This window comes from Pongo pygmaeus, chromosome 6, assembly GCF_028885625.2.
Source record: "Pongo pygmaeus isolate AG05252 chromosome 6, NHGRI_mPonPyg2-v2.0_pri, whole genome shotgun sequence".
In the NCBI taxonomy this organism is placed as follows: domain Eukaryota; kingdom Metazoa; phylum Chordata; class Mammalia; order Primates; family Hominidae; genus Pongo; species Pongo pygmaeus.
Window position 1 is genome coordinate 105609728 of NC_072379.2, and position 22772 is coordinate 105632499.

General features: G+C 38.4%; 1 protein-coding gene across 1 annotated transcript in view; it reads left to right on the forward strand.

Annotated features, from left to right (window-relative positions):
- Positions 1 to 959: 959 nt before the first annotated feature.
- The window catches only part of PRKAR2B (protein kinase cAMP-dependent type II regulatory subunit beta), a 117273-nt gene continuing 95460 nt past the window's right edge, over positions 960 to 22772 (forward strand). The window contains exon 1 of the mRNA XM_054495493.2: positions 960 to 1529. Coding sequence (XP_054351468.1) covers positions 1223 to 1529 — 307 coding nt within the window. The 5' untranslated portion in view covers positions 960 to 1222. The remainder of the gene's footprint in view (positions 1530 to 22772) is intronic.

The following is a 22772-nucleotide window of genomic DNA, read 5'->3' on the forward strand; positions in this document are numbered from 1 at the left end:
GGGTGGGAAGATAAATCAGAATAACCGAGTGAGCTTGCTCTTGAAATATTTTATTTACAATGATATGATAATTGTAGAAAATGAAGTATGCGTACTTAAATAGCATTTAATTGACAAAAGACAATTTTCTCTACTTCAAAATTGTAAACATTTGCAAAGTAAGCCTCATTTCAAAGTCAAAGCCTTCTACTTTAAAAGCACACATTAGTAATTCTATTTTTCTTTATACTGAAGTATTTCAATTTTTGGAGATACAAGTCAAAAATCATTCAAAGCATAAAGGAAAGTTTCAAAATAATAAGCGCCTCATCCTGCGCTATCCTATTTGAAGGAGATCAACTAACTTTGATAGGTGCCTCACAATAAATGGTGCCTCTGTCTCAATAAATAGTTAATGCGTGGAGTGCACAACGGAATAGCATCAGTAAGACGAAACACAATAAACAGATGGATCGGGAAACGCTGGATAAAATGTGGGGAAGAAAAAGACGTCACAAAGATGGGGTAGCATTTCTTTGTCCAAAAGAGAACCAGTACCACCATAAGACTTTAAACAAAGGACATTAACAACACTTATCATGCAACTAGATTCTAGAAGGAAAATAAAATGCCACTACTAAGGTGGAGGCTGAAGTTTCAGGACAAATCGCGTGGCACCACCTCTGCAGGGGTTCACCATGGCGAATGACGCCTGGGAAGCGGGGCGAGTGGCCAGCCCGCTCCTGGACGCGCGGACAGGTGGACACGAAGGCGGCCTCGCTGGGCCTCCCTCCGCTTCACCCGGCCCGGGCGCGCAGCCCGCCTGCGCATTCCACCCTGCGGTGGTCTGACTGGCGGGTGCGCGGCGCCAGCCAGCGGAGGTTGCCATGGTTTCCGGGGGTCACGTGGGCGCGCTCTTCTGCGCCCCCTCCCGCGCACCGCGGCGGGGCGGGGGCGGGGCGCCCGGGCGGGGGAGAGGCGCGGCCGCGGCGGGAGCGGGAGGAGCAGGAGATGCTGCCAGCCCTCCCGGGGCCGCGCTCGCTCAGCCGCCGCCACCACACAGAGCAGACGCGCGCCGGGAGCCGCGGGCCGGGCCAGCCGGGCCGCCGGGGCCCAGTGCGCCGCGCTCGCAGCCGGTAGCGCCGCCAGCGCCGTCGGCGCTCGCTCGGCAGCCGCGGGGCCCTAGGCCGTGCCGGGGAGGGGGCGAGGGCGGCGCCCAAGCGCCTGCCGCCCCGGGGGCAGGATGAGCATCGAGATCCCGGCGGGACTGACGGAGCTGCTGCAGGGCTTCACGGTGGAGGTGCTGAGGCACCAGCCCGCGGACCTGCTGGAGTTCGCGCTGCAGCACTTCACCCGCCTGCAGCAGGAGAACGAGCGCAAAGGCACCGCGCGCTTCGGCCATGAGGGCAGGATCTGGGGGGACGTGGGCGCCGCTGCCGGGGGCGGCACCCCCAGCAAGGGGGTCAACTTCGCCGAGGAGCCCATGCACTCCGACTCCGAGGACGGGGAGGAGGAGGAGGCGGCGCCCGCAGACGCAGGGGCGTTCAATGGTGAGGCCCAGACCCCCACCTCGCGCCCCCGGATCCCCTCGCTGCCTCCCACCGCTCCCCGCTGTGCTCTCGGATCCTGCCGCTTTGCGCACCCACCTCTCCCCGCATTCTCCACCTTTCCCTACCTTCCCATCTCGCCCACCCCCTCAGCATCCATTTCTGTCTCTCCCACTCGCCCACCTGCCTACTCCGCTCTCTGTCATACCCTCTTCCCTTCCTCTGGAGGTGGGAGAGCTGGGATGTTACGCTTCCTTCTTCCCCTTTGCCCCCTCTGCCTGGGCCGGTTGGGGTGGGCATCTGCTAGAAAGACAACTTTCGCTGTGGTTGGAGGTATTTCGCTTGGAGGATACCATTGTGCATAAAGAAACTGGCCCGCTTGGCGTCTTCTTTCAGCCCTTGTATTTATTAATGGAATGTCGAAAGAGAAAAGGAGAACGGTGTTTAATGTGATTGCCTTTACTGTTGTTAGGACGGTAGATTCGCTAAAAGAAGCATGAAATTGGACTCACTGGGGCAGAAAAAAATTTAGGGCCAGTAGCTCAGACATTCTTGGAAATAAGAGTTATCTATTATTTTCCAATTTGCCAATACCGTGTTGTGTTATTTTTGGACACGTAACAAAGGATTCTATTTAGTCTGAAACCCACGGGGGTCTTTGGAACGAGGAAATGGGTTAATGGTTTGCATTTTATATAAAAGACATATTGAATTATTTGGTGCTTTATTTTTTTAAAAGTGTGTGAGAAAAACACTGTAGGAAGTTCTGAAAGCTTGTTAGTTGTCTTTAGAATGAAAAGCCAGTGAGTAATTGTAAGGATTGTGCCAGACAGTAGAGCTAGAAAGAATGAATGGGAAAGAAAAAGGAATTTTCTCAAATAGCTGCTCCTGGCAAGTCCCACCCCTTCTGCTTACAACCCTCTTTCCCTAACACACCCAGACACACACCTTCATTTACAGCCCCCTGTATTACACAACATGCCCAAATCTCATTTTTATGGCAACCCAAGCTGAAATACCATGGAGTGCAATGTGCAAGTGTTTTCTCTTTGTGGTGTAAGGCAAACATGCATGCAGCATTGCACCAGCTTTTATTTATTTACACTGCTTGTGGTTTGTGTGTCCGCAGTGTATTTCATAAAATGAAAACATTTAAAAGTGTCATTTCATTTCCTTGTGTATGCTCCTAGGAAGATGTTTCTTTTCTTTGCAGGATTACATGTTGAAATGGATTATAAAATTAATGTATTTTTAGTTTGTCCAAAACAATCCCAGAAACCCTGGAAATTAGTGCTCTGTGAAGATAAAAGTGAAGCTTGTTACTTACAATTTTAATTCTGGACTTTTAAATGTTTCCCCAAGAGGATAAACATAGTCTTAATAATTCTTTTTGCACAAGAATCGAATCAAAAGCTTTTCCTACCAGAAACGAGAAAGAGAAAAGAATGCACGTTTTAAATAGGTAAGAAGCAGCAGCCAGTAACGGATGACAGAAAGGGCAGAGATATCTAATACTTCTTTTATGCTCCTGACATGTTCATGCACACACACAAAGGGGAGAAAAAGGACTCTTTTCCCAGGTTGGAGAAAACTAGGAACTAAGGGGCTTGGTAAAGACCATATATATATTCTGTATGAAATGTTGTTAATATAATCAAAATATTTTGTTTGTATAATGCATTTGTTGAAGTACTTTGCATTGATGATTCAATTTTCTCCTTATAACAATATATTGCGCACAGAAAAGATTCCATTTTCATTTTGTAGTGAAGAAATAAGCCGTTAACTTCTGAACAGCAGGGGTCATTTTATATGGCTTTATATTCTCCAAGGCACCTTTGCCGTAAAAATTGCTCAGTGTGACTTAAACAAGTTAAACTTGTTAAACAATTGCACTATTTACTCCCTAGCCTCACTCCCAAGGACTTTAAAACTTTTTGACTGCAACCAAATACAATTTGATCATTATCCAGGAGGCACATACATGTGTATAACAGAAACTTTGGCAATAGTACAGGTACTTCCTTCTGTCAGATGCAGTGCTTTTTGATACTTCCTATTCGAATCAATTATTTCTCCCTATTTTAAATTGTATTGAGACCTGCAGTTGAAAAACATTTCATTATAGGCTACAAAGTGATTGGCAAGGTTTCTTGTAAAGGGCCGGATAGTAAATGTTTTAGACTTAGGGCAACATGTGGTCTTGATCACTTTTTCTTCATTTTTTTTTTTTTAAACACATACACCTTCTGAGGGTTGGGGTTGTACAAAATTAGCTGCAGATCAAGGCCATAGCTTGCTGACCCCTGGTTAGAAGAAAAAAAAAGTCAAAATAGTACCACTGGGGGAAAAAACAGGAGTGATCCTAAAAAGTATGAGCCTATCAGTTTGACATCTATGTCCAGAAATGTGTCTCACTAGAAAAGAACCCCAGATACTGGGCAATTCTGGCATAGTAAAGAATAAGGATTGGAAAACAAGTCTTAATTTACTATGACACAGCACAAGACCTGCTGGGTCAATAATTCTGAAATTTTCATAGATATCTCAAGGAAGTTTGACCATTACCCTGTACCATTTTTGGAGAGCTTTTTTTAATAGATTGAGATGGGACATGATATCCTTTTCTTCCCCCTCAGTAGACATCCACCCAGGTCATTCTGATATCAGTAGTTCCATGACTGTATTTTGGAAAACATTAACAGATAGTGATAATACTATCTTCTTCTTAACAATTAAAGCATAATTGCCATTAGTTGACAATTGCTGTGTGCTGTCTAAATGCTTTATTTTTTTTGTCTCAGCTTTATGAGAATGATAAGGCCATCACTTGCCCAGTGTTTCACGTGAGCTGCAAAATCAAGATTGGGATACAGGTGAACCTGGCTTCATCCCTGTGCTCTTGACTGCCAGATTCTATCTCCAGATGGGGCTGGGGTTAGCATAACCTGAGTATCCGTTATATGTCAGGCTCTATTTGGGACCCTTAATGTATTTATTGTTAAAGCTCTGAAAAATTAACTTGTCTAAGGTCACACATAAAATGAGTAAGTAGTGAAGCCTGATTTCTTACTCTTATGTATCTAACCTTGAAGCCCAGGATGATCAGGAAGTTCTTAAATGGAATTTGTTCTGTGGGCTGACTCACAAGTCAGGTTTTCCTGGTTATTTTTTAGTAATAGTGATGGATTTGCATTGTTGGTTCATATCCTCTCTTGTGAATGTCTTTAACGTAAGTGATGGTATTTATGAGAGGTTGAGTTAAAAGGCAAATTTTTGACCATGCAACTTGTGCCCATTGATGAACGTAGGACGAATGAAGGGATCAAGCATGTGACCTTGACCTCATAATGTGGTGGTTTAATCAAATAAGCCAGGCACCTGCAGTTAGCTGGAAAAATGTTGTCTGGCCAGGAGTCGGTGATTTTTGAGGGTCAGGTGGCATGGCCGTAGGTGGCGCTAGAGCAAACAGTCAGATAGGTGAAGGTCATCTTCTTTCCTACCTTTCCAAAGGATCCCTTCCTCGTCTAATAGCTTTCCTTTCCCTCTCCTATTCTCTTCCAGTCTTATCAGTTCTAATTGTTACTTTCCATTTGCTATCAATTCTGGTCGAAAGAGCAAGCTTTAGGTGTTAGAATGATAGTGGCTTATGGTGACCCTTTCTAGGGAAACTCTCAAAGGCCAGAAAGAAGCCATAATGGAAACCTCTTGGCATCTACTCTGTTTCCCTCTTCCCTGTCCTAGAGAAAGCAAATACAGTTTGACATGACATGTCTGAAAGGGTAGCGTCCCTAGGCCTTGAATTTCTTAGAAGGTTTACGGTAGGCTATAGCATTGCATCAGTACTAGTTTGGAGTAAAGTCTGTGGTAATTCATGATTTTATATAGGCATCATCAAGAGATCTTGTATTGCCCAATAATTTCTTCAGTGGAATTGCTGAAACAAAAAATGAAGTAAATACCATTCAGATTACTGTGATAAATGGACAAGTGGTCAGAAACAAAATTAACTACACATGGGCACATGCGGAGCAGTCAACCTGGGAGAAAAAATAACTACTGTGATAGAAAATAAAGAGCTGATTTTCTATATTATAAAAGAAAAAGATCTAGAATTCAAAGTAGATACACATACCAAAAATATAGACTCATACCCCATAAGACAAGCATATCAAAGGTAATAAATAGAAATTTACCATGTAATAACTATGGCTTAATCCTGTTAACTCTGTCCCATGTCCAGTCTTGTTGGAATCTTACCTACCTTTTTGGTTTTTACAATTCAAAGGGAATTTGGAGAATTTGCAAAACATCCTTAAGGTCAAACAAAATATTGTAAAGTTTATATCATTGATATAAAATCTTACAGAGTTATATCCTTTTTTTTTTTTGTAGAATAGCAATTTCATTGTGTTTTATGGAAATGAATCCAGTATTGCACTTCTTGGCGAGATGAAGTAGGGAATGAGCTTATGTGGCAGTTTTACTTTATTTATTTAATGTTATACGGTAATAAAATCCATATCCTTTCAGCTCATAATTTGTAGCTAAGAGCTCCAGAATTTTGTAATTAATGAGACTTTATAGTTTTTGGCTATTAGAGATTTACATGGTGATTTTAAATCCTCCTGAAATGGATTAAATCGTTCATGACAATGGCTAAAATATTGAAGCCATTATTTTAGTTATGAGCATAAAACAATAGTGTCAGAAAAGATAATAAAAATTATTTTGAGTTAGAGATGGTGATTGTGATTTTCAAAGCAGAAGTTAAGAACATTATTCATTTTACTAGTAATAGTAAGTGGATTGCTTTAGGGGTTTAAATTGGGAAACTAAAAAACTTGAAGTAGTGTCCTTTCTTCTCTTACCATCTATTACTTTGGGCTTTGGAAGAAGGGCGGTAGAGGGAGAAAGATAATGAAGTCAGGAGGGAAAGGGAGAGGGAGAGAGCAAGAGAGAAGTAAAACCAGTTGTGAAGCCTTGCTTGAGTAACTTATACTTTGAAGACATACAATGGAAACACCTAAACAGAAATTGAAGCATTAGTACTTTAGTTTTTCTATCAAAAACCAAATCATTTAGCTATTATTTTAGATAAGACAGTTACCAGCTTTTTTTTTTTTTTTTTTTTTTTTTTTGTGGATGCACATAAATTGATGTGCTGTGTCTGGGTAGAACAGGAGTGAATGTTGAATGGTTATTTTATTATTGCAAATCTCATTCCATGGATTCCAGTAAATTTCCAGCCAACAAGATTTTGTTAACAGCTATGTTGAAAAACAATTGTGTTTCTTTTTCAGTTGTGCAAATACAAACAGGGGACCTATGAATCCATCAATTTGGGGTTTATTTTTGACCCATTAAGAAAATCGTTTGTCAGTAGTCATAGTAATAAAGTCCTACAGTGGAGGTTGGGGAATGATGGAATATTTTAAGGTGAGAAATTCAGTGAAGAAGACTGAAGTGACTAACTGCAGGATCTACTTTAGAAGTGTGGAGAATAACAGAAAGTGCTGAGATCTGGGATGGCCTATTAGAAAGAATGTGTGAAGTTGGAAGGTAGGATATTTCTTATCTTAAGAAAAAATAAGTGATTAGTCTTACATTTACTCTCTTTAGACTTCATTTTTTTCTGTTTTTGTTTGTTTTTTGGTGGAGATGGGTCTTCCTTTCTTGCCCATGGTGGTCTTGAACTCCTGGCTTCAAGCAGTCCTTTTGCTTCAGCCTCCGAAAGTGTTGGAATTAGAGGCGTGAGACACTGCTCCCTGCCTAGACTTAAGACACCATCCTTTTGTCAGAGATGGCCTCATAGATAGTATGTGTGATCAATTTTGTTAATAGATGGGGCAGGTGAGAGACAGAGAAGTTCCTTATCCAAATTTGGTAGGTTTTGGCCTTATAAATTTGATTTTGTTCATAGAACTGTTGCCAACATTTTGTGTGCTATTTATATTAACTTATGTCATATGAATTTTTTCTGTCTTCCATCAAGTTGATAGATAAGGTTTAAAAGGATGGGCTAAAGAAAAGTACTTTTGTCTTCAGAATTTCCAGGTTTTTTGTTCTTTGATTCTTTTTCAATGAAGTGAAATCTAATATTAGACTGTATTTTCCTATCACTTGCTTAAGAAGAGACAATGGAAAAGAAACAAGAATGCAGTGATTTTTCTGAGATGGATGAATTGTTACTGTGTTCTTGATCCTGTTCTTGTCCTTCCTGTCTTATCTATATCATCTAGTTGTGGTTGGGACAGTCACAAAATCCTGTTCTAAAAACCTCACTATGATGCTTATCATTATTTTATGGGAGCGAATTTTGTGCTTCACAAATTCAAAATGACTCAGACTGTTTCATTATGTAATTATTTTATGGAAAGAATTTGAGCTAAAATTTTCAGGTCATGGCTTACATGACAACAAAACAATCAAATAAGAAAATCAGAACTATAAACAGTTGGTGTAACATTTATAAATGTTTCAGCAATAGGCTCTGCCATGTGTAGCTTAATATGTTTGGAAACTAAAAAAAAAGTCTTTCCAGTTGCTGCTGTTTAAAAATGTTTCTTAATTAAAAAAAAAGACAAAAGGTCAAAATGTAAACACATGTTCCACATAAAAGTGAAGCCAAGTAGATATACTGTATACAGTTATTCCTGTATCTGTTTGACTAAGGATGACATTGTTTAATTTACATTAGCTGTTCCAAGACAAAATAGTCCATGGGAGTGATGTTGAGGGGAATTTGGGGGGTAAAAAAAAGAAGGAAAAAAGCCGTTAGTTCCATTTGTTCTAATATATTTCAGTTACACCCAAAAAGCATCTTTTTCAAAGATCATGTTGAATTAAAACATGATTCGGCTGTTTCGTTCTCATTATTATAGAAAACTAATGTCTTTAAAATGGTGTCCTACCACTGTAGGACTATAATTCCCATGCACTATAATTCCTATAGTGCATATAATTATAGGCATGCACTATAACTCATGCCTATAATTCCCAGCACTCTGGGAGGCCGAGGCGGGCAGATCACCTGAGGTCAGGAGTATGAGACCAGCCTGGCCAACATGGTGAAACCCCATCTCTACTAAAAATACGAAACTTAGCCGGGCGTGGTGGCGGGCGCCTTAATCCCAGCTGCTTGGGAGGCTGAGGCAGAAGAATCGCTTGAACCCCGGAGGCGGAGGTTGCAGTGAGCCGAGATTGCGCCACTGTACTCCGCCTGGGCGACAGAGGTATACTCTGTCTCAAAAAAATAAATAAATGGTGTCCTTTTTATTTAATACTAGTTATTATTAACATTTTTGACTACTGATGTATCAGATGCGGAACAGTGCTTTACACATTGTCATCTGAACAGATGCTTTACACATACGTGATTTAGTCTTCCCCAAAGTAATTGGTGGAATCAAGGTTTGAACCTGGTAATCTGACTTCAGGCTCTTCTTCATCAGCCACAGTTTATGCACTCCATTTCAGTAATTCTTTTAGCAGTAACGTGATTGAAAATAACCACATATCAAAAAATAAGCTACCTACTTTTCCCTCTAAAAGTTTGCTGGCTAGCCCTGCATTGATCTCTCCCTTTTACAATTTGCATTCTCCGTCTATTCAACCCAAATTAGCATTTCATGTACCTTAGAAACTCAGTACATTTGTTTATTTTATTTTATTTTGCTTTTGACAGAGTCTTGCTCTGTTGCCCAGACTGGAGTGCAGTGGTGCCATCTTGGCTCACTGCAACCTCTGCCTCTGAGTTCAAGTGATTCTCCTGCCTCAGCTTCCTGAGTAGCCGGGATTACAGGTGTGTGCCACCATGTCTGCCTAATTTTTGTATTTTTGGTAGAGACGAGGTTTTTCCATGTTGGCAAGGCTGGTCTGGAACTCCTGGCCTCAAGTGATCCCACCTGCCTCAGCCTCCCAAAGTGCTGGGATTATAGGCATGAGCCGCCACACCCAGCCTTACATTTATTTATTTTAGAAATAATCACCTCATGTACTGAGCTGCTTAATTCTCTAAATTTATTTTATTATATACCTTTATTAGCAAAATATATTTGAGTGTACACCCCCAATATATGTTGATAAATTTTATATATGTGGCAATATATTGACTTATATGTATGATAAAGCTTCCTACAATATAAATTTTGAAAGGAGGAAGTAGAAAGCAATTCTAAGCAAGTTGTAATTTTCTCCTACATCCCAACATATAGCCTTATACACTGTTTTGGCATACATGAACCCCATTTTGGAGACTACAGCTCTAAACAATACCACTTAAATTGATACTCAAGTAATATATAAAGTAGCCATGATCAATTTTGGTTCCCTGATTCGAGCTTCTAGATTATAAAGAGCCTGCGTGTGTGTGTGTTTGTATGTGTGTCTTTTTTAAAAGACAGTCACTCGGTAAGTTAATTGACTCAATAGAAGTTGGCAGAATACAGAGGAAAATTCTATCTTATAAAAAGGAAATAAAACTACATTACCTGAAGGGGAAAATCCAGGCTTTTTCTTTTAAAACCTGTTTTCCTGTATATACCTTGAATTCCAATTGTATAGTAGTAATGTTTTTGGTGCAACATTTGTGGATGGGACAAAGAGAATCATATTATAGTTTTCTGGTTAGGAATCAGTAAATCATGAAAATACCGGTCAGAATTAGAAGAAAGTCTAAAGTTTAAAATAGTTGAAAAGAAATGCAATTTTGTAGAATATTTTAGGTTATTTGGTTAGGAGAGAGATCGTTCACTATTTGTTTTCTTGTAACTTTTGAAAAAATGTTTAGCATGTGCTTGGATTACCTATTAAATAAGTGTAAAAATACATGAAAGAAAGGCAATTCTTTTGTAAATATCCATTAAGTAGTAAATAAAACACAGTAGGCCGGGCGTGGTGGCTCACAGCCTGTAATCCCAGCACTTTGGGAGGCCGAGGCGGGCGGATCATGAGGTCAGGAGATCGAGACCATCCTGACTAACTTGGTAAAACCCATCTCTACTAAAAATACACACAAAAAAATTAGCCGGGTGTGGTGGCAGTTGCCTGTAGTCCCAGCTACTTGGGAGGCTGAGGCAGGAGAATGGCATGAACCCGAGAGGCAGAGCTTGCAGTGAGCCGAGATCGCGCCACTGCTTGACAGAGTGAGACTCCATCTCAAAACAAAACAAAACAACAAAACAAACAAAAACCACAGTATATAGTGGCACATGACATGATTCTAAATTGATATAGCCAAATATTCTTGTCTTAAGTCATTCTCTTGGTCCTGAATTCCCACTCCCCTCTCCCTATCTTTCTGCTAAATCTCATTTTCCCAAAGGTTTAACTTATATTTCACCCTACCAAATATTTTTGCAGGTTTCCCTCCTTGACGTTAATGGTATCAATATGGTAGGATGAATATGGCCTCCATCAGTCAGCTTTGCAGATGTCAAGGGTCCTCAGTATAGGTAGGCAAGAATGTGCAGGAATATACCCTCTCTTTCTAAGTCTTTGCTGTATGTGTTGTGCTTTGCTCACCGTAGGTGTGCAAATGTTTTTTTAAATATTGAACACTGTTTAATGGTAAATGTGTATGAATGTAAAATGATTGAAAACTTCTTAGGCATGTAAATATTTTAAATAGACTTTTTTTTTTATTATACTTTAAATTTTAGGGTACATGTGCACAACGTGCAGGTTTGTTACATATGTATACATGTGCCATGTTGGTGTGCTGCACCCATTAACTCTTCATTTAACATTAGGTGTATCTCCTAATGCTATCCCTCCACCCTCCCCCAACCCACAACAGGCCCTGGTGTGTGATGTTCCCCTTCCTGTGTCCATGTGTTCTCATTGTTCAATTCCCACCTATGAGTGAGAACATGTGGTGTTTGGTTTTTTGTCCTTGTGATAGTTTGCTGAGAATGATGGTTTCCAGCTTCATCCATGTCCCTACAAAGGACATGAACTCATCCTTTTTTATGGCTGCATAGTATTCCATGGTGTATATGTTCCACATTTTCTTAATCCAGTCTATCATTGTTGGACATTTGGGTTGGTTCCAAGTCTTTGCTATTGTGAATAGTGCTGCAGTAAACATACGTGTGCATATGTCTTTATAGCAGTGTGTTTTATAATCCTTTGGGTATATACCCAAAGGCTGGGTCAAATGGTATTTCTAGTTCTAGATCCCTGAGGAATCTCCACACTGACTTCCACAATGGTTACACTAGGTTACAGTCCCACCAACAGTGTAAAAGTGTTCCTGTTTCTCCACATCCTCTCCAGTACCTGTTGTTTCCTGACTTTTTAATGATTGCCATTCTAACTGGTGTGAGATGGTATCTCATTGTGGTTTTGATTTGCATTTCTCTGATGGCCAGTGATGATGAGCATTTTTTCATGTGTCTTTTGGCTGCATAAATGTCTTCTTTTGAGAAGTGTCTGTTCATATCCTTTGCCCACTTTTTGATGGGGTTGATTTTTTCTTGTAAATTTGTTTGAGTTCATTGTAGATTCTTGTAAATTTGTTTGAGTTCGTTGTAGCCGTTTGTCAGATGAGTAGATTGCAAAAATTTTCTCCCATTCTGTAGGTTGCCTGTTCACTTTGATGGTAGTTTCTTTTGCTGTGCAGAAGCTCTTTAGTTTAATTAGATCCCATTTGTCAATTTTGGCTTTTGTTGCCATTGCTTTTGGTGTTTTAGACATGAAGTCCTTGCCCATGCCTATGTCCTGAATGGTAATGCCTAGGTTTTCTTCTAGGGTTTTTATGGTTTTAGGTCTAACATTTAAGTCTTTAATCCATCTTGAATTAACTTTTGTGTAAGGTGTAAGGAAGGGATCCAGTTTCAGCTTTCTACATATGGCTAGCCAGTTTTCCCAGCACCATTTATTAAATAGGGAATCCTTTCCCCATTTCTTGTTTTTGTCAGGTTTGTCAAAGATCAGATAGTTGTAGATATGTGGCATTATTTCTGAGGGCTCTGTTCTGTTCCATTGGTCTATATCTCTGTTTCGGTACCAGTACCATGCTGTTTTGGTTACTGTAGCCTTGTAGTATAGTTTGAAGTCAGGTAGCGTGATGCCTCCAGCTTTGTTCTTTTCTTAGGATTGACTTGGCGATGCGGGCTCTTTTTTGGTTCCATATGAACTTTAAAGTAGTTTTTTCCCATTCTGTGAAGAAAGTCATTGGTAGCTTGATGGGGATGGCATTGAATCTATAAATTACCTTGGGCAGTATGGCCAGTTTCACGATATTGATTCTTCCTATCCATAAGCATGGAATGTTCTTCCATTTGTTTGTATCCTCTTTTATTTCATTGAGCAGTGGTTTGTAGTTCTCCTTGAAGAGGTCCTTCACATCCCTTGTAAGTTGGATTCTTAGGTATTTTATTCTCTTTGAAGCAATTGTGAATGGGAGTTCACTCATGATTTGGCTCTCTGTTTGTCTGTTATTGATGTATAAGAATGCTTGTGATTTTTGTACATTGATTTTGTATCCTGAGACTTTGCTGAAGTTGCCTATCAGCTTAAGGAGATTTTGGGCTGAGACGATGTTAAATAGACTTTTAATAATAGTCTCCTAGTAATGTTTTACATTAATGTATTTTAAGATGTTTTCATAAAATATAAAAGCTTTAGCCTATCTTCAGTTCAGTCTCATAGATTTGGACTTCGTTGTATTAAAAATACAATGTGAGGCTTGGGCCTGACATTTGAACACTACAAAATGCACAGAACGCACATGCACAGGCTTCTTTTGCCTGTAGGATTTCATATTGTAATTGAGGTGACATTCTGACCCCCCACAAATGACTAATGCTGTATGTCATTGAATCTGCTTATGTGAACCCTGTGCTTAATCTAAAACTGATCTATTGCCCTGAACCTGCTTTGTCCATTTCCATCTTTTTGCCTTTCCTCATCTTTCCTGCCACTTTGCAAGGCAAGCTGCCTTCCTCCCTCTGTTGCTTGAATTCTGCTGACCCCTCAAGACTCACTTGCTGTTTGGACTCCTCCAGTTTTTCCTCTAGCTCCAGCACAGACCTGTCTCTTTAAGATTGAAATGGACATATCCACCTGCTTACCAAATACCTTTGCTTGCATGTTCTTCAGCCACCTCCAAACAATTTTATCCTAAACTGAATGTGTTCTCTCCTTCCTCAGTTCTTCTCTCCTGTACTCTGATGTCATTCTTTTTTTTTTCCCACTCCACTAATTTTCATAAACGTGGTCACTAGAGCTCCTTTTCCTTTGCCTCATACTTTTTAAACCTGGCAATTTGCTTTTATGGAAAAAAGCAAAAATAAACCAGATTGCTTTTAGTTGCCAAAAATTTAAGAGTAATTATGTGAAACATCTGAAATAGTGGAAGCTTTTTTAAGAGTGTGATTTTATTTTGGTATAGACTCTAGATTTGAAGCCTGACTCTGCCATTTATAACTTTTGGGACCTTGAATAAGTTACGTATTTTATGATCAGTGCCTCATTTTCCTCATCTATGAAACGGGAATAAAGATAGTACCTATCTCAGAGGGATGTTTTGAGAATTAAATGAATTAACAGTACCTGGCATACACTAAGCATTAATGTGTGTTAAAAAAACAAAACACAACAAAACCAAAAGGAAACAAACAAATACAAGTTTTAGAATTCAATGAGAACATGACAGTTTAAAAAAATGAAATTTGATTAGAAATATAAGCTAGAGATTGCTCTCAAGCCAGTATAGTAATAGTACTTTAAAAAAGTTATTAATGAAAAACATGAAAGTAAAGTCTTTAAATCTTTTAGTTAAGTGTTTCTAATTTTTAAAAACTTGCACTTCTTTAAATCTTGTGTCCTCCTTTAATTCCATTTGAAATTTGAGGCAAATAGTCGACTTGGAAAAAAAAGTAAAAAAAAAAAAAAAGATGGGATAAAGCTTTGCTTTGTTTTCATACCATCCTTTCCCCTGAGAAACAGTGTTTAACTGATAGAGTAAATAGATGTGTGTGTACACAGTCTCCAAGTTTATGATCTTAAATTTAAGGTTTAGCAGGTAATTTTTGAACAACTTAGGAACGTGTAGGTAGAAGTATTGAAAATTGTTACTTTATTTAAATGAGGCAGATGCTTGTAGAAAAACATAACTGTGTGCCTGAAATACAAATTAATTGGCAAACAATTAGTTGGCATTAAATTGACAGCTTGTTGCCCTTTCCTCATGTCATAATATTTATAAAAGTAAGCTCATGGTGGGACAAATTAATACCTCTCCAAGTCTTACATTAGTATGTGTTTTTATTCTGAAAACTTATAATTCTGTACTTATTCAACTACAAATTGCTAATAATTTATTTTTAGAAGAAAATAAAGACAATCTTTTGAGATCTTTGTTTTTACATGGAGTTTGTTCATACGTCTTTGATTTGTTTATTTGACTGTTAACATCAGTTTACCAGCCAAGCAATATTAGGACTTTTGATGCATAATAATTCCTTGAAATACGTTTCTTGTGATTCCTTAAATGGAATCCAAAAGTAATTCCTTAAATGGAATCTAAAATGTGAATTTTAACAAAAACCCATTTGTAAAAAGAATATTTTATGAAAAATATTTTAGGAGCACATTTTACATTAAAGTACATTTTTAACTAATTTGGTTGGGCTGATAGTATCGGAGCATAGTGAGAGATTTTTATCTGCCAAAACTGAGTAGAGCAGAATTTTTTTTCTCTTTTACTTGTTGTGACGTATTTTCAATATACAGAAAGACACAGATAAATAAGGAACACTCATATAAGCAGTCCTCTAGCTCTGACAGATTTTAACATTTTGGCACCCTTCAAGGTTTTTTATTTTTTTTTTCTGGCTGGGCACGGTGGCTCACGCCTGTAATCCCAGCCCTTTGGGGGAGACCAAGATGGGCGGATCACCTGAGGTCAGGAGTTCGAGACCATCCTGGCCAACATGATGAAACCCCATCTCTACTAAAAATACAAAAATCAGCCAGGTGTAGTGGCACATGCCTGTAATCCCAGCTTCTTGGGAGGCTGAGGCAGGAGAATCGCTTGAACCCAGGAGGCCAAGATTGCAGTGAACTCCAGCGTGGGTGACAGAGTAAGACTCTGTCTCAAAAAAAGAAAAAAAGTTGTTTTTTTTTTCTTTTAAAATATACCACATGTGCAGTAGGAGGAGACCCCTTGTGTACTCTCTCCTGTCCCATTCCATCTCCAGCTTCTCTCTCCAGAGATAACCACCACCGTGATGCATTTAGTGTTTATGTTTCTGGTATGTGGTTTTGTAGTATTACTACATAGGCATTAGGTTAGAAATTTGTATAAATTTTGCACTTATAAAAGTTTCTTTTATGTAAATTATTATGCATCAACTTGTTTTTGAGAACGGCATTTGAGATGTTATATTGATTCATGTAGTTCTAGTTCTCTAGTTCATTTATTTTAACCTTCTATGTAGTATACCCTTGTATAAATATACACTTTGTCCATTCTTTGGTAAATATTTTGATTGTTCCCAATTTGTTGTTATAGTGCTGTAGTGAATGTGTGTGTGTGTGTGTGTGTGTGTATGTATGTATGTGTGTTAGGCAAATGTAGTTTTTAAAGATAGTTTTCAGTGTGTGGTCTGGATACCTCTGGGGGACCATTTCCCTCTCTTCCCAGACCTTGCAAGAGTCCATAGGATGAAAATTATAATAATACTTCTAAGATTTTCTTTGCCTTTTTTTCTCTCATGCTCTCAGCACGATAGCTTACGGTAGAGTTTTCCAGAGGGTACATGATGTATGATATTGCGACAGATTGAATGCAGAAGCAAATATGAGAACCCAGCCATCTTCTATCATACCAGATTTGCAAAAATGTAAAAAGTCATTCTAAATTTTACTAAGTTTTGTTTTGGAAAATATAGTTTTTTTAATCAAAATATGTTATTAGTAACGTGTAAGTTCTTTTAAATTCATATTTTAAATATTTATCAGTTTTAATTTATAATACAATAAATATCAATGGATATAACCATATACACAAATAATTTTTGAGAGTATATAGAGGTTTTGAGATCGAAAAGTTTGTGGACTGCTGCTGTAGGGTGTGTACCTAAGTGTGGGAAGGTTGATTGTAGGGGTGCACAGCTTTGACTTCACCTCACATTGTCATATCTGCTTTGTAAAGGTGTTGCACCAGTTTGCACTCTCATCAGCAGTATCAGTCCCTGATTTTCACATTGAAGCTAACATTCAATATTGTCAGATTTCAACAAGCTTTGACAGTAGGATGGATGTCAGATAGCATCTTACTGTGAATTGCATTTTTTTTCCTCTTATTGCTAGTGACATTGAACATCTTTTCCTGTTCATTGACTGTATTTGTAGTTTATTTGCTTTGAAAATTTTTTGCCATTTTTCCCATCTGGCTGATTGTGTTTTTCTTACTGATTTGTAGAAGGATTTCCCTCCCTCCCTCCCGCCCTCCCTTCCTCCCTTCCTCCCTTCCTTCCTTCCTTCCTTTAATGTTCTGGCTACCAACCCTATGTTGGCAATAGTCATTGAAAAAAATCTCCCAATCTTAGGTTTGTCTTTTCATTTTGTTTACAATAACTTTGAACATAATTTTTAATTTTAATGTAGGCTAATATTAATCATTCCTTTTGCTTGTGATTTTTTTTGCCTTGTTTAAGGATTTCATCACTAACCCAAATTAAAAAGGTAATCTCTTTATTTTCCTGTAAAAATTTGTAAGTCTTGAGTTTCATCTTTAAGGCTTTAATCTATAATTTATTCTTATATATGGTATGAATTGGGGAATCTCATTTCATTATTTTAGTATGCATCATGTATTGACTCATTTTTTCCCCCACTGATTGTTAAATGTTAAATTCCATTTATATGTGAATGTACAAATTTCCACATACATGTGAATGTACTTCAAGCTTCTGTTCTGTTCTATTGGGTTTGCTGTCCTTTCCTCAATGCCTCTTTCCCTTAATTAATGTGACTTTAAAATGGGCTTGATATATGGTATGGTAACTCTTTTTTTTTTGCTTTAAAATGATTTAACTATTTGTAGGCTTTTATTATTCCATAAAACTTTTAGGATATGCTTCTTCAGTTTTGTAGAAAATCTTTATTGGTTGTTTTATTGGAATTGCTTGAATTTATAAACAAAGTTGGAGATGGCAGACATTTTAATGATACTGAGTCTTCCTATCCATGAACATGATATATCTCCCTTTATTCAGTCTTCCTTTCATATTCTTCAATAATGTTTTATAATTTTCTCCATAAAGATTTTGCTATCTTTTCTTAGGTTTATTCCTATGTAACTTATCACAACTGGGATTTTAAAAATTATACATTTTAATTTGCTGTTGCTGAGAATATATAACAGGAACTGGTAAAGTTCAATAATAAGAAGACCCTAATCAAACTGAGCAAAGACTTGAACACGTCAATAAAGAGGACCTAAGAATGGCTGGGTGTCGTGGCTCATGCCTGTAATCCCAGCACTTTGGGAGGCCTAGGCAGGCAGATCACTTGAAGTCAGCAGTTTGAGACCAGTCTGGCCAACATGATGAAACCCTGTCTCCACTAAAAATACAGAAATTAGTGGTGGCACATGCCTTTAATCCCAGCTACTTGGGAGGCTGAGGTAGGAGAATCGGTTGAACCGGGATGGCGAAGGTTGCAGTGAACCAAGACTGTGCCACTGCACTCCAACCTGGGTGACAGAGTGAGACTCTTGTCTGGAAAAAAAAAGAAGACATAAGAATGGCCAATAAGCATGTGGAATAGTGCTCAATATTTTTAGTTATTAGGATAGTGAAAATTAAAACCACTGTAAGACACCATTAAACACACACATCATTAAACACACACAAGAATGGCTAAAATAAGACATATCTTATGTTGGCTGGAACTCCTGTATGGTCTTTGAGGGCATAAAGTGATATGAACACTTAGGAAAACTGTGGGCATATTATAAAGTTAAGCATTCACCCACCTATGACCAAGCAATCCCACTCCTAGGTATTTAAGAGAAATAAAAGTAACATTTACAAAATGGTTGTAAACATATGCTTTTATACAACCAAAGTTATTGTAAACGAAAAGACAAGCACAAGACTGGAAGTTTTTTCAGTGAATATTACCAACAAAGGGTTGAATATTTAGAAGAATATTAAAGAATATTTATACAAGCTTTATTCAAAATAGCTCAAACTGGAAACTGAAATGCCCATCAACAGGAGAATGGAGATATATATATTGTGGTATATTCATATAAGGGAATACTACTCATCAATAAAAAAGAACAGCAGGAGTTAATCTTATGTTTGCATGAAGTTCAAAGACAGGCAAAGCTAAACTACGGTGGTAGAAATCCTAACAAGTAATTACCTATGAGATAGTGGGAATTGACTGTAAGGGGGTTCAAGGAAACTTTCCAAGGTGTTGAAAATGTTTTATATCTTGATTGGAGTGTTGGTTGTGGATGTATATGTTTATCAAAACTCATTGAATTGTACATTTTATAGTATGTCAATTTCACATCTTTTTTTAAAAAAAAAATTGGACATGTGGACACTCTTGAAATCTTTTTTTTCCACATTTTAATTGAGAAATGCCATTGCCTTCTGCTCTGATTATCTTGTGAAATCTTTCATTATTCTTGTTAGAGACTAAAACCAGATTACATTTTCATAATTGTGGGTTATAAATGGTACTGCTTTTAATAATACTACTTGAAAAAAAGCCAAAGACTAGTCAAGCTCTAGTGTTGAAAGTCTATTTTATGTTTTTAGCCAATACTATACACTATATTTTAATTTATGGGTTTCAGAAACTTAATACTTTTATACATAACATTTGCTGTTTTTTTTGAAACCATATCTCACTCTGTCACCAAGACTGGAGTGCAGCGGTACGATCTGAGCTCACTGCAACTTCTGCCTCCCAGGTTTGAGCGATTCTCATGCCTCAGCCTCCCAAGTATCTGGTACTACAGGTGTGCACCACCATGCCTGGCTAATTTTTGTATTTTTAATAGAGACGGGTTTTACCATGTTGGCCAGGCTGGTCTTGAACTCCTGGCATCATGTGATCCGCCCACCTGGGCCTCCCAAAGTGCCGGGATTACAGGCATGAGCCTCCATACCTGGCCAAATAATCTTTAGGTGCCACCCCTATTATATTATTTTTCATTAGCACTATTCCTTCAGCATTTTTGAACCTAATGTATATTATAGCTAGCAGTGTTCTAAGCCTTGGGGATACAAGCAGACAGACAAGGAAAGACCCTGCCCTCATGGAGCTTATAATGTACCGAAGGAGGAGACAGACAATAAACATAAAACAGTAGGTCTCTTTCGCCAGCTCTGGAGAAAAGGAAACAGGATGATACCATGGAAAGGAACAAGAGGGGCAACTTTAAACTGGGTGTTCAGGGAAAAGCTTCCTGAGAGGGGGTCATTTGAGCTGAGACTGGAATGGCAGGAATATCTTCATTCTGGGAGGTGTATGGGGAAGGCTCTGAATATGGGTATTTTCTATAACCGTACTCTTATTAGTAGGCCAACCTTAATCACATCCCTGATTGTTCTCTCAGTTGCTCTTCATTTCAAAGTCTCCCTCCTGTCTTTTCCTTTTTGTTTCTCCCAAATTACCCTTCTCTGGAGCTGTTTTGTTGTGACTTTATAGACATGTAGCAATTTGAACTCTTTGCAACTTCCAGCTTTTCCGGTATTCTTAGCCTAGTTTGGGTTGTTTACTCTTACAAGCAGAACACTGGTCTCCATAAATCTGCTCTTTACATGAATCTGACTATACAGACTTACAAGAGACAGTTTTGTGTATGGAGAAGCAGAAAGTGAATTTATATCGTCTTGACAGTGGCTTTTCCCACCCCTTTCTACTTACTCTGAGCCCACATTTAAAACCCTGAAAGTATTTGGGAACGTTTTTCTTGACATTGTTACTGCCTCAACTCTCTGTGTAGTTTTATAAAAACTTAAGTCATTTTAGGAGTCTTCTAGCTGAAACTGTATTTTTCTGTCTTTTTCTAAGAGGGCATTGGTGGTAAAATCCTCATGAATTAAGAAGTGGAGACTCATGTTCATTCACAAGCAAAAATATGTTTTTTTCTAATTTAATCATTCTATTTTATTACCTTCATATTCTAAAATGTCAGTTATATTTTGAGGAATTCGGTTAGTAAATATAAAGAAAGTCTTTGAAGTTGGCACTTTGTAAAAGCAGAAGGAGCATCGATATTTCGTCTTACTCTTCCCCACCTCCAGCCGTAATCCACGTGTCTGAGTGGGTTGGACACCTGATCTCTGTGCTTCTTGCTGTATAATCAAAACGGAAGAAGAAAAGTGGTCTCCCAAATGCTGGCTTCTCAAACAGCTCCCATTATGTCTCATAAGAAGTGCTTTGAGATAAATGGTTCATAATCTGTGTCTCCTTGAGACCAAGACCGTGAAGCCTTGGAGGGTACCCGCCAACTATTATTCTGTCCTTGTGCCTTTGAGCCCCTCCACAGGCTGAATCTCAACAAATTCCTAGGCACTGTGTATCTAGAAATACATACAATTTCAAGGGCTTACAAGACAGTGATGAGTAAAGTATCTCTGAGTATTAATAATTGTGGTCAAGGTTCAGTACCTTTTAACAAAAATGTAGAAAATAAGTGGTCCTTTTCAATACCAGAAATTATGTATGTATTAAAAGTTTGCAAGTTGTGTGTGTTAGGTTAATTAGAAAAATTTTCAAGTTTTGTTGTTTATTTGCCTGTTTGCTGTTGACCTTTTAAAAAAGTTAATTATTCTTTGGTTCAAGGGTGAGCCTTACTTCACTTTAATTTTTGAAGCACAGGCATAAGAGAAATTAATTTAGTCCGCACTAAATATTTACTCTTAATTATCTTACATGGTTTCGATTTACACAGTTTCTGGAATATTTTATTTACACAGTTAACAGATTCAGAAGTTAACAGATTTATTGCTAGAAAAGGTGACTAATGGGAGGATAAGGATGCTAAAATTATTCAGCTGAATCCAAGATTATTGTGTATATTTCACTTAGGGTATATAAACACTTTCCTGTAAAAGGCTAATTTAACTAACACAGCTTCAGTGTGGATAGGGTAGTTTGTTTTTTATTTTTGTTTGCTCGGTGTGTGTGTGTGTGTGTCTGTGTGTGTGTGTGTGTGTTTATGACTGCAGATCACAGCTCAGGGCTCTTGTTTCTTTAACTTGGAGTTTCTCTCCCAGGAGTATGCTCAGAGATGCAAACTGTGTGTACTGCTATCAGCCTTTTAGTTTCATAGATTATCTTAGGTTTTTTAGTCTTCTACTGGATTTCTCCTTCACCTACATTTTTCTAAATTAGGTAGCTATTTGCAGGGTGTAAGTCTTTGAAGCCATTGTATTTGAAAGTACAACTAGACTTAATAAGCTCTTCAAGGGCAGGGACTCTGTTAAAATTCCATTGCCCAGCATCCACACTCAATACAGCAACAAAATTAGTGGGGTCAGGGAGACTTGCTCTGTTTCCTTGCAGAGTTTATTGATGGATTCTGCAGGTATTTACTCAGCACCTTTATCTGCCAGGCACTGTGATAGGCTTTGGGCATGAAGAGGTGAGCAGATAAGCAGTTCCTGCTGTCCTGGTGCAGAACTCAGTCCAGCAGGTGTGGGAGGCTGTTTTCACTACTGAGATAGAGAGACTTCTTCGGTTTATCCAAAGTAATGGAGGATTTTTCTTGTAAGGACACGGAAGGATTAAAGAAGACTTGAATCAGTTACACTTCTGTGTCTCCTGGGAGCGTAGGAACTAAACGAATCTAGTGGAATATAGTTTGGCAACTGAAGGGATCTCTGGTTATACAAGCACGAAGATATTCATAGGAACATAGGACTCAGTGTTCCACTGCAGTAGTGTTGGGGAGAAAGTCAAACCTTATATAAATATTTTTGTCTTTTTTCCTTGGGGATTCACTAAGATCTTAGGTTATATTCTCTTAAAAATGCTAGGATTTTACTCTGTTCTTAAATCATATTGTTTGTTTCTCCAGGCATACAATATGTTTCCTGTTTTTTCGTTCTATCCTAGTCTCTAGTTTTCTCTCTCTGTGTGTGTGTGTGTGTGTGTGTGTGTGTATTCACCAAATATTCACAGAATAAGAAAATCTAAAGGTAAAAACCAAAAGTCTGAGAAAATTTAATTTGACTTGTCACATTTTAAAACACCTTCGTCTGT